Source organism: Phyllopteryx taeniolatus, chromosome 10, assembly GCF_024500385.1.
Source record: "Phyllopteryx taeniolatus isolate TA_2022b chromosome 10, UOR_Ptae_1.2, whole genome shotgun sequence".
NCBI lineage: Eukaryota > Metazoa > Chordata > Actinopteri > Syngnathiformes > Syngnathidae > Phyllopteryx > Phyllopteryx taeniolatus.
In genome coordinates this window covers 30,063,560-30,081,243 of record NC_084511.1, presented here as the reverse complement: position 1 = coordinate 30,081,243, position 17,684 = coordinate 30,063,560, and the positions used below count along the sequence as shown (strand labels likewise).

Genomic DNA, 17,684 nt, shown 5'->3' with positions numbered 1-17,684 from the left:
TTCTTGTTCTGTGCTCAATAATCAGCAACCGCAACGCAAAGGCGCCTTTGTTTGCGTGTGCGCCGCATGACATGGCACGACTCCGTGTATAAGTTGCATTGAGAAGGTGGCTTTTCTGTCATCTCTTCTGCGCTCGTGCGCTTTAAGAGGAGTGACAAACGACAGCTTGAGGACATCGGGATTGTGTGGTGAACAGATGGCGCGTAATTCCACCTTGGACAATCCTTCTCGACGTCCGAGGCCTGCGCTTGTTAGCTTAGCTTTCGCGTGAAATACGGTACAGTATGTGTACAGTATGCGCGCGTTAAAGCTGCGGCTCGCGCTTGTGTCCGCTCCTGTATCAGACGTATTACCAAGAAATGCTGCAGACTTCTACTGAATCTTGTTTTTTATTTAATTTTTTTATACTTTTGAAGCATATTTTTTGATTTGATTTGATTAGATTTTTTTTTTCCAAGGGGGATCTGAATCCGTCTGTTGAGTCTCGTCAATAATTGCCTTCCATCTTTTAACCTTTCATATACGAGCTGATACACATCCATTGTCGCTGCTCGTTCTCGATGACAACGTCATGATGCTAATTAATCACATTTAATTGCATCAGTCTTAGATCACCTTTCCCCCCCCAGCCGAGCATCTCGTGGGTGGCGGTAATCTGTAATGAAAGGCTTCAGAGCTGTTGACATAAATTGAGTCCGTTTTTACGAGAAAAAGAGATCAAACATGATAGGTGATTACATCAGCGTTTGGTTTTGCGGCTTTGGCAACATCCTAAACATTGGATGGCATCATTTGGCAGGTGAATTCTCCGGTGCTGTTTGCATACAGGTGGGCGATAATAGATTTTGATGCATGATGTACTTGAGTGATAAATGAGGATGAAAAGTGAGGGGAATGAAGGGAGCGAGGAGGAGGAGGAGTGGAAGAGGTGAAGAGGGGGGCAAATCCCAGGACTCGCCAGCTCCCCAGCAGCTGTGTCCTGTTTTGTCGCTAATCTCCTCGCTGTTGCATAAGACCGCACGCAAAAAATGCCGCATAATATACGCGGTGCGGATGGAACGCGGCAACGTAAACATTCTCCGCACATTGGTGCACGTGTGTTCGGAGCGAAAGAAAATTGAGGCTCGACGTTACATCGCGCGGGTCCTTATAATGGAGCAAACGACAGCTGCACTCCAGCTGACTGCTTTGCGGGCTTCTGCGCATGTTTCGACGTGTCCGCACTGTTTCACGTTTACTTCGAAACGCAACCTTTTTATCTTGGATGAATTCATGAGCATATACGGCGTCAAAGGCGTTGTAGTTCAGGGGCCACATGTAGCCTAATTTGATGTCCAAAAATAAATAAAATCATGCCATACTTAAGATCATAATACGTTACAATATGTGTTCCCCTTTGTTGTAATGCAAAGCAAAACAAGTACATTCGGCCAAGCTTTGGATTGAAAGACTTACAAAACAACCACTTGAAAAAGGTTTGCTTCAATTTGCGTGTGTAAAAACTGATCACAGCGATTGTATTTGAAGTCACAGGTGAAACATATAGTATTGCACTTTGAAATGAACTCAACTTGAGAAGGGCCAGGAATTATTACCATTCCATTTTCTACATGAGCATAATCATTTATGTCTTGTGTATTTTGTTCACTTTCCCATTCATCCATCCGGCCAATTAGCACCCTTTTGCGGTCCAGTTTTGGCCCGCCGGCTGCATGTTTGATAGCCCTGGTCGAATACGATTGATTGGTGGAAATCTTATTTAGCGGTACGAGAGCATCTCAAAGTCTTTCTGACCCATCTAGCTTGCTTCTTCTGGCCAAAGGTTTTCCGAATACAAACTGAGCAGGCAAGTAGCAAGGTCACTCGTAACCTTGTCCGTGTTTTTCCGCCGTCGGCGCTGAAACGTGAACGAAAGTGCGCTGTCAATACCATCCGGGAAAACAGAAGTCACAGCATCGACGCGTTTTCATACAAATCAGTTTGGACATTCATATGCTCATTTGTGTGCCTTCTCGCAGTTGGCCGTTTGATTTGGTTTTTTTTTTGCCTCGTTCTCGTATTCCGTCCTTTTGCCATCGTGAAAACGTTTTTCAATCAGTCAACTTGAGCTCGAACGCCTTTGTGTGGCATTGTGGGAGTTTTGTTGAGATCCATTTTCTGTTGCGCGCTCTCATCGGAGGCGCTTGTACCTCAATATGCGGCGTATGCTTGTTCCGGAACGTCAATGTTGCCAACAATCCACAAAACCCATGTGATCCCAGTTGCGCGTCGTATGCCGTAATCGCTCACGTGTTTGCACTTCGCAAGTTCACATTCGTGTGCCCCGGAAACTGTATTTGAATCGTTTAGATTTGAATTGCTCAACTTGAGCAATTGCATTAAAAAAAAAAAAAAGAATCTGAATACCGAAGTCCATTAAACTTGGAACTGATTGTAAGACTATAAAATCTACCTTATTTCAGTTTCTCTGAAACTGTATTTAAATCCTAACTGAAAATTCAACTGTATATATTTTCAAATTCAGTTCTACAAATTTAGATTCAAATGAAGTGTGACCGAAATCCGGCTCTTTTAGGAATAGCAATGGATCGCAAATACACCGATTTCGATGACATAATATCCTGCCATCGTTTTCCCATCGTGACATCATTTTCGAAATCTGGAAATTCTGACAAATGGTTCTGGAAGTGAATTTCTATAGGTCACTGCCATAAATGCAATTTTACGAATAATTGGCAAAGTCATTTGCTCATCTTCGGTTTTGGCCAAGAATTTTCATTGCGCTGCATCACCAGTTGTACACGCGTACGCGCCTTAATCCAGATTCTCACCCCAAACGAAAGTCTTCTTCTTTGGCACGGGAGCCACCTCTCGACAAAGTTTTGTGTAAATCGCTCTTGCTTCTTGTATTTTTTTCATGATGTCAAAATAACGACAAAGTCAGCGGTGGGCTAAAATATTTGCTCGGTACTCGCTTAGTCATTGTGTCAGATTTCCGACAGAGGCAAGTCCTCAAAATCTTCCCCGCAAGCTGAACCGCATGACACTGACGTTTATATATGACTGTGCAAAAAAAACAAAAAAAAAAAAAAGCCATTTGTCTCGTTTTTTTTTTTTTTTTTTTGCGGATCAGCCTTTTTGTTCGCCGCGTAGCCCTCAATTGAGAAACAGCTGAGCACAACTGAGAGGTAACCACAAGCTCTCTCTGGATTTGTCTCCCCACATCAAACGATGCGAGAAGTCCCGCGTGGTGGCCTGCATGACAGCCATCCTCAGTCAAATGGATGACCGTCATTACTCGACATACATCGAAACCTTCGCGAAAACCTCCGATCTTGTGGTGAGTCTCCACGCAGGCGCCTACAAAAGCGGAGTACGTCTTCAATAGCAAAGATTGTTCTCTTCACTTCAGGACTTTCTCATGGAGTCCTTCCTACTTTTCAAAGACCTGATCGGGAAGCATGTGTACCCCTCCGACTGGATGGCCATGATCATGGTACAGAACAGGTACGCTACTGTGAGCGGGGTTTTATCGTAAAACCTTTCGATGGATTCGTCGGAGTCGATAAAGAGGAACGCGAGCAGGACGGTGTCATCGGAGGTGACGCCCAAAGCCAAGCAATCGGCACCCGTGGCTTTACGTGAAAACAAGTTGTCGGCAGTTCAGAATAATTCCCGGCTTCTGTGTTTGCTCAGAAAACACGAGCTACATCCAGGCTTTGTTTTTCAGCTCACATGCATTATAAGATTATTGTGACTCGTATATTATGCGAAGCTTTGTTAAAAAGCTATCCTGAAGTCCGGCTCGCTGGCACTAAATGATGTCACATTGGAGCATGAACATGAATTCAAACATATTTATTTCCCCACTGACAAAAACAAAAAAAACCGAAAAAAACGAAACTCGGCCTGGTCTCATCCCCACACCCCCCTTAATGTTTGCTCACGGGCGTATGAACATGTTTCAAACAAATCTAGCTTATTCTTAATACTGTAAGTGTTTGTCTTAGCTCTCTCCTGAAAAGCCACAACAGGTCTTCAAGCTTCTTCTTTACGGAGCGATCAATCCTAGCGACCGACAAGCCAGCGCGGATTCATGACGCTGCATACTTGGCGATATTTGTTGTGATTTAGGGTGTTCCTGAGAGCCATCAATATTTACGCTGACACAATGAATCAAAAGTTTCTCCACAATGATGACTTTGAAGTGCAGGTGAGTACACCTGTGCAGACGCAGCTGAACGCCCGATACGCTCTATGTCGATGTTGATTACGGCATCGTATGTCCTCTTCCTTCCCGTCTAGTTGTGGAATAACTACTTCCACCTGGCTGTTGCATTCATTACTCAGGAGTCTCTGCAGCTGCAGCATTTCTCGCCAACAAAGAGGAACAAGATTCTCGCCAAGTGAGAGAGAGGCCACATCACTCGCGCACCTTTTTCCCCGTCGACCTCATAAAACACGTCTGTTTATGGTGCTGCATCGTTCTTTATAGTCCCGCAGCCGCTTTGGACTACGCGGGCGATAGAACATTCAATTCAGGTCAAATTAAGGCAGATGAATGCGGTGTTACTTTTCACAGCGAGATGTTCACTTTTTCATGGTGGAAAGGAGTTTTTTTGGGATTGGAACGGTTGACCGGCTCTTTATTTCAGATATGGAGATATGCGGCGGCTCATCGGCTTTGCAATCCGCGACATTTGGTTCAAACTGGGTAAGAGAGTCCGACACCTCGTACAAGTCGCGCATAAACGTAACACGATGTTATGTCACGCAATAAAACGCAATATCATGTGACGTTTCTAATGGCGTCATTTGCTCTAAAAACGCGACTTAACTGGCGCAATTGTCAACAGTGTTGACGAGAGGAGCAATGTGGCCAGTAGAATAGGCAATCAATTGACTTGACTCAGCCTCCCTTTCACTTTCCTCCAGGCAGCCACAAGATCTGTTTCATACCCGGCATGGTGGGTCCCATTCTGGAGATGACCTTGATCCCAGAGGAGGAGTTGAGGAGGGCCACCATTCCCATTTTCTTTGACATGATCACTTGTGAACACGGACACTTTGGGAATTTCAACAAGGTGCATGCACGTTGCACACCGATGTGTCTTTAATCAAGCGCACATAAAAATGACATGCGTGTAAATGCTTTTTGGGTTCACGGTCACACACGTGCATGGCACTGTACCATCGATTTCCTTTGACGCCTCCTATAAAAGTCAAAGAGACACCTTCGTTCTACTTGCATAATTGATTCCCCTATCCACCTTTTTCATCTTCCTTTTGTCTTGCTCTTTGCTTCGCTCATTCAACTCTCGTCTTCTGCAGTTCGAGAACGAGATCATTCTGAAGTTGGACCACGAGGTGGAGGGTGGAGGCGGAGACGAGCGATACATGCACCTGCTGGAATCCATGTAGGCTTGACTGCAGCAGCAATCGAAAATAAAATAAAATTACAAAATTCTATCTATATTGTGATGCAGCTCATTAAAATATGTCAGTGGTTGACTTCTTCCAAGGAATTCGTGACTAAAGTTTAGAGAAGACTTTGTTCAGTTTCAGCATGACTGTGTCGCGGCGCACGGAGCTAGATCGAGTTTGGTGTGGAAGAACCCCATCAAATACCGAGATCAGAGATTTGAAAGCCAGGTCCTCTCGTAGGTCCAACATTTGGACATCATTGACGAGATTTGTTTTTAGATTTATTTATTTCTGTTTTTTCTTTTTTTTTAATTAATTTATTTTTTTTACTGTACACTTTATGCATTGTCCTTGAATGCCCAGAAATGTGCCTCTAAATATAATGTACACTTATTATTAACAGCCTCAGCCACCTCGACATCACAAATGCTCTTCCGGAACAACTCCTCCCATTTTCTTCAATGTTCACTTCCTATTGGTGGAATTCCATGCTGTCCCAATACTTTTGTCCATTTGATGATAAGAAGAAAGTCCAACATTGTACCTTTTGGGTGTCCCGACTTGTAGCCACACCTTTTCGCCCAGGAAAAGTTGCAAACAGCTATCTTGAAGTCCAGTAATGAACACGTCCCGTATTTTTGCGTTGCCTTACTGTTAAAGCTCGGAATCGGAAGTCATTTTGGTTTTTTTTAGTTTAGAAATGTGGCGTGGAAGCACATTGCAGCTCTTGTCAGGATGAAGTAAGTAGCAGTCTATGCTGTTGTTCGATTTGTTATGATTTTGAATCCGAAAACTGGGTTTTGGTTTTGGTTTTTGGTTTTTTTTCCAGCAGACTCCAATGCCAATTTGCCAATTTGAGTCTCCACCGACTCGTGAGCAGCCCAACTTAGTGAATTACCCCAAATTCTGCTGTTAGACTGATGTTTTTTTGTTCTTGTTGCTGATGTTTAAATCTTTTCAACGCTTGGCAACTTTTGTGCCAGACTGCTGGACTGTGCTGCAGAGAAGCCCACGCTGAGACCTCAGGTGCAGCACTTTGTCGCCCTGGTGAAGGGACTCCTCATCCGTCTCCTGGATTATCGCACCGTGATGAGGGACGAGAGCCGCAACAACCGCATGAGCTGCACTGTCAACCTCCTCGTAAGTCCCTTTCTTGCCAGTTGGGGTTGGGTGTCGTCTTCAGGTCCTCAACAACGGGTTGGTGCAACAACATGTTGACAGATAGCACACTTTTCTAAAAATAGGAAAGTTCATGTTACGAGATATCACTTTTTCAAATTCCTTGCTTTTTTTTTTTTATTTAAAAAAAAGAAAAACTGTCATTGTATAATATCAAATTGGAGCTCAAAATGTCTTTGACAATCTATCACTATTTTGGAAAGACTAAATTGATATGTTTAACTGCTTGGGAAATTTTGACATACAGATTCTTAAATTGGTTTTAGCATGTGTCTGAAGCAAAAGGTGGAAGGTCTCTTCCTTTTGCATTTTTCTGTATGTGGCCCTCGCTGGAAAAAGTTTGGAAACTGCCGTACCTATACTATAAATATTGCAGTCACAGTGTTCATAAATTGAAGCCTTTTATATGCCTTTTTTCTTTTTGACTGTACACTATACTCCAAGTCAAATGGATGCGTTTTTTTCACAAGGTAGTGATAAATAGCAGCCTGTTAGCTCATTTGCTCATCTTTTTTGAGTGAATTCTTATCAGCCCACCCTCGGGCTGACATCATTTCCAAAGTACACGCACAATCGCATCCCCCTGCCGCATGCAGATGGCGTTGAAAACAAACATGCCCGCGCAAACACAAAACGAAAATGTATTCTCATAGCGGTGCTGGTTAGGTTTTGTTACCAGCTCCCGCGTCGTGAGAGGTTTCGACTCCCTCGGCTACGAGGCACCGTGAAGCACACGGCGACCTTCGTATAGAGGATGGAGGGTCCTCCGGCGGGATGTTATTCTGCAGCGACGGTGCGGTTGACCTTTGCGGAGGAAGAGAAAATAGTGGGAAAACTCGCAGTGGAGTAGCTTTTCCCCTCAGTGCTTGTTGCGTGTGTGTTTACACTCACTTGTTGGAGGCTACACCTGCAGAATCTAATGAGATCCCCGAACAAGAAGTGTATGAATAAGTCTCTCTTTTTGAAAAAGATGTAAACGTTAGGATACAACGGATTCATAGCTGCCGCCGTTGCTGACATTTAGCACAGCTTTCTGTTTTATTGGGATCTCAAGGAAATGTTCTCCGACCGACCGAGTTCTTGAGTATTTATGAGGCGTTGTGACATTTAGTGGGTGCCATTCAAATTTCACTTTTACAGCTCAACATGATTCATAACCGAGTAAAAATGCATACAGATTTGTCGGAACCGTTGTTTTTCATACATTTTCAGTGATTTGGGAAAACTAGAATTGGGCGCAGAAGTCAAAATGTTCTCAATTGAAATGGGCTCAAAATTACACATAGAGGCTTAGACACGATGGTATGTGCATATATAATTAGATTGTATTATATCCTATAATGTATTATTAACTCGACAAGGCCAAGCCAGATGGACTTGTTAGTGATCATGATGGCTTTCAAAATGGTCACCTTCGATTCGACTGTCATTTGCAGCCGCCCACACGGACAGGCAAAACAAAAGACAACAATGCGAATGAACCGACAAGACAGAGCTTGAAGCTACATGTATTTGGCAAATATAGAGATAGATTTGATGGAAAAGCATACTCATGTTAGGCTTCTGGAATAGCCCTTCCCAAGGCCCTGACCTCAACCCTATTAAACACCCAAAAGAGCCACATTCAACAAATTAAAAATTAGTGGCAAATGCGGCCAATGGAAAAATAATTTTGGGCTTAATGCTACATACAAAGTAGATACAATATATATATGGAGAGTACAGTTGGTTGTTATCACACATGTGTGGCAGCAATATGTTTATTATTGTGTTTGCAGTTTGCAGTGTTGTAGATCTTATATTTTGGTAAGTTATCTTGCAACATGAGTGAGCCAGCACCTCTGCATGGCCACCTGTGCATTTGTGACATATTTGTCAATTCAAAGGGGGTCGTGCATGAGATGGTGCAGGTGTGCCTAATGGAGCGGCTGCTGACTCCACATTGCGGCTTGTCTGACGGTTCATATTGCATCGCACTTTTTCCTGTTTCCTGTTGAAGTCATGAAGCATTGCTAACCCGAGAGCTTCCGCGACTAAGACACCAAATAGTCACGCAACATGACAACGTACTCAAACAAATACCGAATACTGATTCGAATCATGTTTACAATGAACATCATCCCTGACAATTCTTGTTTTGCCTTTGCAGAATTTCTACAAGGACATCAATCGCGAAGGAATGTATATCAGGTATTTACATGATGGGTCTGACATTGTGCATTTGTGTCATTGTGTGTGTGTGTGTGTGTGTTAGTGTGAGGCTCCATAATCTCACAAGGGATTATACGCATCCCGCTGAATTAATGTCACAATCCACTGGATCAGCACTTGGTCTGACTGAGAGGGAGCGGCTACGAGAACCGAGCTCCCGGTGGGTGGGGAGTGGAAGACGGGATCATAGCACAAGGGGAGATGATCCATTTTGTTAGATCGCTTTGATAGAAGAAGAAGAAGAAGAAGAAGAAGAAGAACAATCCCCCTTTTGTTGTCATGAACATGCATGCATGCATTCATGCACACGAAATTTGCTCTCTGCATTGAACCCATCACAGTGAACACAAACACGTGTTGGCGGCCCAAACGCCCGGGGGAGCATTTCGGGGTATCGGCGTCTTGCTCAAGGACACCACAACCGGGAGTCCGGGGGATGTTTTGGCGGATGGTCGGTCCGGTCGGGGTCTTGAACCTGGGGTCCCCCACGGTGGCAGGCGATGATCACGGCCGCCCGGCTGATGCTTTATACCGTACATCCGATCGCTTTGCATTTGCGGACGTGAGCGCCGCTCCCAAGCGGATCATCTGCATCGTTGGGCTCCATCTGCCTGGCCTGCTTTCTAGTAAATGAAAGGTTGCTGTTTAGATTGTCATTCCAAATGGACCGCACACTCATTAGTCTTTGCCAACATTTACATTCGCAAACACTCACGGCACACCACCAAACTGAAATTGTGACGATCTTCTCAATGTGCAATCTGGTCCTGTTCAATTGAACACAAAGCTGATGATACTGCATACTAACTAGCGGGAAGCCGTGATTTATATTCTGTTGCCATTCTATGAATGATGGATGGATACACAGGTTTGTTGTACCTGCTGCCATCGAATGGAAAAGCATTTTCGCTGGCCGACATAGGTGAACAAAGATGTCTTTTTTTCCAATTGATAAGTCATCATTTTGGACAAATGAAGTGAAATTGGATCATTTCCTGAGGGATTTTTGATTTCCAAGCAGCTTGAAGCCATAGTTTGTTTGTGTATTCTCTTTGGCCTCCGAGGGCCACGTGGCAACGTGTGGTCTCTGGGCAGCGGGAGATGGCTCGGCGACTCTGCAATCCGAGACCAGAATCAATCACAATACGAGGTTTAACCTATTTAAGCCTTAGTTCCTAAAGCAAGTACCTGAATTGAGCTCCATTCATGGTTTATGCTCAAATTGGGCACATCTGCTGTGAAACCGGATTCGGGCTCAATCTACCCGCACTGTGTGCGTTTCCATGTTCTCCGGCGCACTTGCTCGCGTTTTAATCGGGCTTCCTCCCACCTTCCGAAAGCACGCACGTTAAGTTTACTGCAAACTCGAAATGGAGTGCTTGTTGCCCTTCACCATGTGTGGCTAATTGCAATTGGCTGCCAAGCAGAAATTGCCGCAAATGACAGACGAACATCAGGTTGTCCAACAGTGTCATCTGGTGGAACGATACATGACTCACATGTTGTTTGGACTTGACCTCTGCACGTGTTGGCGTTTGTGTGTGCTCAGGTATCTTTACAAGTTGCGGGACCTTCACCTGGAGGGCGAAAACTACACGGAGGCGGCGTACACGCTGCTGCTGCACTCGCGCCTGCTCAAGGTAGCGCGGGCACATAAAGTGGAATTGAGTCCGTAACATTTATAGCCCGTCCTGCTCTCTAATCGCGTCTGCAGCCTGCCTTGAGCGAGAGCGTTACAAAAGAGCACATGACGCTTGTTACATAGTCCACCTGGCCTCTGAAAGATGAAACGCTGTGGCTAGTTTATTGCACCACACTGGTTTTGTGTTATTTGGCCGAGTGCGGTGACCGACGCACCGCTCACACGGCGAGCCCAAGACGACTCGGACGGGGGCCTGCTACTAGCGGCTAGGCTAGTACATATTAGGCCCACCGGCGTTGGGTAGCTTCACGCGCCGTGCGTACATCCGCGCAACAAAGACACTTGAGAGAGAATGTTAACTGTTTATTACGTTCGCTAGCCTGCGAGATAACGAGCGAAACAGTTGTCATTTAAAACATCAGCGCCGAGACGTTGTGTGTTAGTCCGCAATTCACACACGCAGGAAAGCTAACTGTTTATTAAGCATAACGTCCGTGGCACACGTTTTTCAGCCAGTAGTGGAAGTAGTATTTGATTGACAGGTGAAAGGCTGTCTCCAGCGCCTTCAGCGGACACGCCCTGCACAATCCTGCAAGTCGAGGGCGGGGCCTTCATTTTCATGGTTTAAGAGGCTTTTTTTTTTTATTCAAATCCAGCGGACTTAAAAAACACTTTCAACTATACACATATACAGTATACACACACACACACACACACATATACATACCATTTCCCTTTTGTATGATTAAAACTCAAGAGAAAATCTAAAAAGAAGTGGATGAAATCAATCTTAAAAACCGAAAAAAAAAGTGACATTTGCAAGCCTCTCCTCCGTCCATGACGTGTGATCTTGTCTCGTCTCTCCGCTGTCTTTCCCCCGCCAGTGGTCAGATGACTTGTGCAGCCACTTTGAATTCCCAGGCTCCCAAACGCAGCGGCAGCTCAAAGAAAAGCTTTCTGACACCATCATCGACCACTTTGACATGGGCAAGGTCTGCGTTGTCTCGTCGCACGTCTTGCAACTTCTATCTTTACTTCAAGAGGCTTTGCTAATCAATAATCTTAAATTGTCCCAAATCAATAGTTTGGGAAATAGTTGACATTGTAATTTTTTTTTTTTTTTTTTTAAAAGTTAATACACAACACTAGCTGTGATAATACAATGCAAAGTTTTCTAACCAATTTCCCATGTGCCGGTGACACTTTCATGTTCAATTTCCACCGAGTCCTTTATGTTCCCTCAAACGATGATGGAGTCCCTTCACTCTTCAGAGATTTCCATAAAATGAATGACCTGAAGGCCATCTGGTGGCTGTTTGTCACCAGATGGTGTAATAAAGGACGCTGCTGTCTTTTTTTTAATTTCTCATCTCGTGTGTGTGTGTTTAGATGTGGGAAGAGGCCATCTCTTTGTGCAAGGAACTCGCCGATCAGTATGAGAATGAGATCTTTGACTACGAGCTGCTCAGCAAGAGACTGGTAATGTCGAGTCAACGAAAGATTTTTGAGAAATATTCATAAATAACCAGTCATCACGCAAATGGAGAGGCCTTCCTCTTTCTCTTTGTGCAGGAGAAACAAGCAAAGTTCTACGAGAACATTATGAAGATTCTGAGGCCCAAACCGGATTACTTTGCGGTGGGCTATTACGGGCAAGGCTACCCGCCGTTCCTCAGGGTGGGTCTTCGTGTTGTGGAGTAACACCGGCCCACTTCATTGGGACGGTAAAAACAGCTGTGGACTTCATGCAGCAGGTCAATATTGTAGACTATAAAAAAAAAACTCGATTCGTGCACAGAGGAGCTTCAGAAAGAAGAAAATGCCGCCTGATAGGATTGAACTTTTTCCAATTCCAATTTTGAGTAGATGGGTTGATCTCGTGCTGCGCCGAGGAATGGGACAAAATCAATCACAGCTTTTACGGGAGGGAGTAGGGTTGAACACCGCTAAAGAGCCAAATCAAGATGGTCAAAATAAAAACAATCAACAATACAGAGCGAATGCGACGCTTACAGCGGTTTATGATCCAACAGAACAAGGTGTTCATCCACCGCGGGAAAGAATATGAGCGCAGAGAGGATTTCCAAAACCAGCTGATGGGCCAGTTCCCCAGCGCCGTGCGCCTCAACACCACCACCGAGCCAGGGGACGACATCTGCAACTCTTCCCTCCAGTGTATCCTTGCGGCACATTACGCCAATGGACGGATTTGGCGCGCGTCTTACTTGCTCGCTTACAGGCGGAATCCTCGCATCTCCAAAAATCCCGACTTTTCGGGAAATGAAAAAAACAACAACAACGCCGTCTTGCTCGACCGACCGGACTCGAGTTGGTGTTATAACTTACATTCATGCGGTATTGCGCGACAACATCGACCCTAACTCCCGATCACACAAAAAAAACACTTCATTGTGTCTAACATACTTTTCGCTCATTATTGTTTCAAAAAAAAAAAAAAAAAAACTAAAAGCATCCAGACTTGGACTCTTGAGGTGACGTAATGCCGCACAGCTCCCGCAGAGTGAGGAGAGGCAGAGTTTTGCGACACTTACTTCCCGTGTCCGAGATTCTTAATGGATTTCAACGTATTAGTCAGAAATAATAGACTGTGTGGGCACAGACCAATTGTGTCGATTTACTTAAAAACCAAAAACCACAAAAGAAACATCTGGACGTAAAAGGTTTCCACCCAAGATATGCAAGCGGTTTCATGTGACGTACAAAAGGGCGCTGAATAATTCCAGACTTTTTTGCGGCCCATCTTGCTCTTTACTTTAGAACTTCTCAGTGATTTGCAACAGATATTCAGTGTTTCACCGTGCGGCCTGTCCTGGAAATCCCTCCTCGCCTGAAGAATAAGCCGGTCCCGGACCAGATCATCAAGTCAGTGCCGGCTTGGGGAAGAGGGGAACGTGCGCAGTGAGCCGAGACTGGAAAAAGAGTTTGGAATTTCAATGACACTGACCTTTGTTTGACTGCGTCTAGCTTCTACAAGTCCAACTACGTGCAGCGTTTTCATTATTCCAGACCTGTGAGGAAAGGACCGCTGGACCCAAGCAATGAGTTCGCTGTGAGTACATTTTTTGGGGGAATCTGGAATGATTCATTCCCAGTCAATGCAATCATAGAAACACGCCATCATCATTACACTGACTGCACAACGTTATGAGATGTGATGCGATTGCTCTATGTCGAATATTCCCTGAAGATGTCACATTTTGATTGACATTGTGTGTTTGTCGTTTGCATTTTTTAATCGAGCTAAATATTGGGCAGTTCCACACCACTTTGCGCTCCGATCACCATCCGCAATGCTAAACATAGCGAAATGAAGATCCGTCTCATGGTGTCGATCAAAACTGAGCTGTATTATCTCGTAGCGGCAGAAGTTTTGATAAAGCTCTTGGCTTGGCGCGAGTGCAACTGTTGAGTGTGTACGTCATGCATTCGTTGACCTTCCGCGCTCATCACACATAATCGCTCTTCCGCTAAAGTCCATGTGGATCGAGCGTACAACCTTCACCACGGTGTACAAGTTGCCGGGAATCCTGCGCTGGTTCGAAGCCACCGACGTAAAACACGTAAGTTGCACGCTTGCCCCGACCTCCGAGATGTGACGCATTGTTTTTTCATTGGTCAAAAGCCGACATTGTCCCACGCCGCTCCGTTCCCTGTCACGATGTGTCTTTTTGCGTCTTCCGTCCTCTCCACTTGGGCCGCCGCATCTTCAGACAACTTTGTCCCCATTGGAGAACGCCATCGAAACCATGGAGTTCACCAACGAGAAGATTCTGGCCATGATCAACCAGTACCAGGCCGACTGGAGCCTTCCCATCAACCCCCTCTCCATGCTGCTCAACGGTATCGTGGACCCGGCGGTCATGGGAGGCTTTGCCAAATATGAAAAGGTGAGCAAATTCGCCTTTGTCATTCGCCCATTTGACAAACAAAAAACGCTCCGTCGCCTCAATTCAAGCTGAGCGACCGCGACCTGGATGACTGACACGGAGGAAAATACACAACATTGAGCAAGCGCGTTAGCATTTTTCATTGAGCCGCTTAAAGATGACATTTAAGCAATGTTGCTACGAGGCAGATGATATTGTGCTTTTTTTTTTTTTCCTTCTTCATCATTTCGATTAAGAATTTTCACAAACACTTTCCAGGATTAAGAGTTTGAAGACACTTCATATCGGCAAATATTAGTAACGCAGTATTTTTGTGAAGAGACCCGACTTCGATATCGAGTTTCATTCTGTCCACTATCTATTGTTGCTTCATATTGGTTTGGTTTTGTCCAACTTCAACTTCAACTGCAACCGATTTTCATGAGGCTCACTTTTTTTTGGGTCAACGCCATATACGACGTTTGAAAAAAAACCTTTTGAAATGATGTCATTTGTTCATGTCGCCAAAATCTCGCATTGGAACAGGGCCGTGTCGGCTTTTTCTAGCCACAGTCTAACGCGATTCATTGTTATTAGAACGTAACCGTGTATGAATCCCATCCTGTGTTTGAGTTGTCTCGCTGTCAGGCCTTCTTTACAGAAGAGTACACTCAGCAGCACCCGGACGACCAAGAGAAACTGCTGCGTCTTCAAGACCTCATCGCGTGGCAGGTACCAAACAAAATGACATTTCCGCTCGTCGAAATGTGGAAAAGAGCCAAACGTTTTCCAATTGCTGCCTCTTTGAATGTTCTCCTTCTTACCCTAATTAGATTTCGAAAGGCTCAATCTGCTTGCTCAAATTCACGAGCGCTTTCGTGGGCGCCACTTTTTGAATCGTTGTGTTGATAGATCCCATTGCTGGGCGGAGGCATTTCACTCCATGGGAAAAGAGTCTCCGATGCCCTGCGTCCCTTCCACGAGCGCATGGAGGAATGCTTCAAGCAGTTGAAAAAGAAAGTGGAGAAGGAGTACGGCGTCAGAGAGCTGGTAAGAAAGAACTCGGCAATGTCGCGCGCGTGCGATTGGCTGGCGGCGAGCGATGCAGAACAGGGATGCTGTTTGTCTCTCCAGTTGGACTTGGACGACAGGACGTCGACTCGACCTTGCTCCGTGCTGCGATCCGTCCGTCATTCCGTCATCTCCATTTCCTCACTGCAAGGCTCCGAATGTGCGACGCCGACCAAACTCTCCGTTGACAGGTAGCGAAAAGAAATCATCGACACAAGGCGGACTATTGACCTTCCCCATCACGTTTGCTTCCGTCGAAGTGCTTGTCGAGCACGTGCATTTTTGCGTGTGTGTCGCCTGCCCGAAAACGTTCAGCGCTACCTAAAGCGCAAAATCCTCAACACTTTTTTTTTTTGCCGCAGCCGACGTCCAACACGCCAACCGACTTTTTGGGGATCTTAGCACTTCCTTTTGCGCTTTGCAGGGACTTCCCCTCCGAGTCGCGGGACGACGACCTTATGACCGTGGGCGACTCCGAGGTCAAACTGAGGAAGAGTAAGAAGAAGAGGAAGAGGAGTAGCATGATCTTCATCACGGAGGAGCGAGAGCAGAGCAACACTCTGGACTGCAAACGGGTGAGTGTTGCGCGTCGCCGTCGGCGCTCCGAAACCACCGCCGATGTCTTTGTCTTTGTCGTCTTTGTCGCCAAGTTGTCCAAGAAGCAGGAGTTCCGCAGCGACACCAACTTGTCAGAGACCAACGACGGAAACGCACGGCTGAGCGGCGCCAACTCCAGGTCTCTGCCCGCCATTACAGGTATGGAACGAGTTCGGTGAGGAAAGCGGCATTCGTGCGACATATCGTATCGTCACGCATCGCAGGTTTGTCTGTGGCGGCGGCGGCGGGCGGGGCGGACGAGGCCGAGACCGCCCGAGCCAGGAGAGACAGCAAGTCCGTGTCCCTCTGCGTCATCTCGGACCGAACGGCAGACAGACGCTCCAAAGGCGTCATCGGCCTCTTCTTCAAGTCCAAGGTAGACCGAGTCCACCGCGTCCACAAGAGTCCCAATAACAGATCGGCGGTGTTTTTGAATGACGCCGGTCTTCACCGCATCATCAAGTCCAAGAAATATACGTCACCGATAGAAACATTGCTCATGTTAGATTAGATTTGTTAATCAAAGGTCAGATTTCGTGAAGATATTAGCCACTATTTGTCGGAAATCAAAAATCGGCGCGCAAACTCCGAGCTCGCAATGCGACTCGCTGTCATGTTTTCAATCTCATATCACGCTCTTGAAAATATGGCCAAAACACAGATATTAATAAAGCGCTTGCTCTCCTAGTACAAAAAAAAAAAAAAAAAAAGCCCTGCATACTGTATAGATTTATAGAAATAATAGACAACCTCTGAGAGGACTGTGCTACAGTATTATAATCATAATAATGTTGTGTAAATGCTTACTTACTACACTGAACAGCATGTTTAAGACAAACGGTAGCGCGATATATTTGATATGTTATATTTGTTGTATTTAACACCGCACTGTATTGTGTCAGATGACATCATAATCCCTAAATGTATGCTGATTCCTGCCAATGCATTTCTTTTCCCAGAGCTCCAAGGCCGACGACGCGATGACCAGCGATGCGGCGGGCAAAGACGGCGGCAATCATTTCTGACACCTGTTCGTTATTTCCGACCTGAGAGTTGGGCTTTCGCTCACGCCGCCGCTGAATGCGCCCCCCCTTGTTATTCTGCAGACACATCAACATTCGGTATTTTTATCAAAGGGCTTGAAAAAGACCATTTTGTTGCTCGATAAAGACGTCTTTTGTTTGCTTTTTTAGAACTTTGATTTATGGCTCTGAGATAAGAAGTACATCATACACAATGAGTTCACTATGTGGTTTCGTCTCAGTCCCAAAATCTTTTCGGCTCGTTTGTTTTTTATCCAAAGCGCATAACTATTTACTCGGTAGCGGAGTTGTTCCAAATAAAAGCACAAAAAAAGGTTTGTTGTTGTTGTTTTTTTTTAAATGGCTTTCATGATTTCCAAACGTCGACCGATATCTCCTTTAGTCCGACCGTAATTTGGGACTATTTCGATTATAAAACAAGGGGATAACTTCAAATGACATATTTTGGATTATTTTATGACAAGTGCAACAATGTGGTGCCGCACTCAGCACTGGAACGTTTGTGCCGAAAGTGCACACCGAACAAAACCTTTTCCCAAATGTGTTTGGGACATTTTCCTGTGTTTTTGCCAAATTTTGAACTTTTGGGCCGTAATTCCAAAAGGAATTTGGAATAGCAGGAAAAGGGGA

The 17,684-nt window shown here is 45.3% G+C and overlaps 1 protein-coding gene across 5 annotated transcripts in view; it reads left to right on the top strand.

Annotated features, from left to right (window-relative positions):
- Positions 1 to 17,371, top strand: part of LOC133484570 (dedicator of cytokinesis protein 2-like) — a 69,178-nt gene extending 51,807 nt beyond the window's left edge. Inside the window, exons 27-51 of one of the 5 annotated variants that reach the window (XM_061787366.1) lie at positions 3,242 to 3,340; positions 3,413 to 3,507; positions 4,135 to 4,213; positions 4,306 to 4,406; positions 4,656 to 4,714; positions 4,936 to 5,084; positions 5,332 to 5,417; positions 6,408 to 6,564; positions 8,753 to 8,793; positions 10,364 to 10,454; positions 11,341 to 11,448; positions 11,846 to 11,935; positions 12,029 to 12,133; positions 12,490 to 12,631; positions 13,258 to 13,339; positions 13,442 to 13,526; positions 13,951 to 14,037; positions 14,188 to 14,364; positions 14,992 to 15,075; positions 15,256 to 15,393; positions 15,478 to 15,605; positions 15,839 to 15,989; positions 16,065 to 16,170; positions 16,236 to 16,387; positions 16,971 to 17,371. In XM_061787366.1, the coding sequence (XP_061643350.1) occupies positions 3,242 to 3,340; positions 3,413 to 3,507; positions 4,135 to 4,213; positions 4,306 to 4,406; positions 4,656 to 4,714; positions 4,936 to 5,084; positions 5,332 to 5,417; positions 6,408 to 6,564; positions 8,753 to 8,793; positions 10,364 to 10,454; positions 11,341 to 11,448; positions 11,846 to 11,935; positions 12,029 to 12,133; positions 12,490 to 12,631; positions 13,258 to 13,339; positions 13,442 to 13,526; positions 13,951 to 14,037; positions 14,188 to 14,364; positions 14,992 to 15,075; positions 15,256 to 15,393; positions 15,478 to 15,605; positions 15,839 to 15,989; positions 16,065 to 16,170; positions 16,236 to 16,387; positions 16,971 to 17,036 (2,658 nt within the window). In that variant the 3' untranslated portion in view covers positions 17,037 to 17,371. The remainder of the gene's footprint in view (positions 1 to 3,241; positions 3,341 to 3,412; positions 3,508 to 4,134; positions 4,214 to 4,305; positions 4,407 to 4,655; positions 4,715 to 4,935; positions 5,085 to 5,331; positions 5,418 to 6,407; positions 6,565 to 8,752; positions 8,794 to 10,363; positions 10,455 to 11,340; positions 11,449 to 11,845; positions 11,936 to 12,028; positions 12,134 to 12,489; positions 12,632 to 13,257; positions 13,340 to 13,441; positions 13,527 to 13,950; positions 14,038 to 14,187; positions 14,365 to 14,991; positions 15,076 to 15,255; positions 15,394 to 15,477; positions 15,606 to 15,838; positions 15,990 to 16,064; positions 16,171 to 16,235; positions 16,388 to 16,970) is intronic. The other 4 variants (XM_061787367.1, XM_061787368.1, XM_061787369.1 and 1 more) reach the window with 4 other exon arrangements.
- The last annotated feature ends 313 nt before the right edge of the window (positions 17,372 to 17,684 follow it).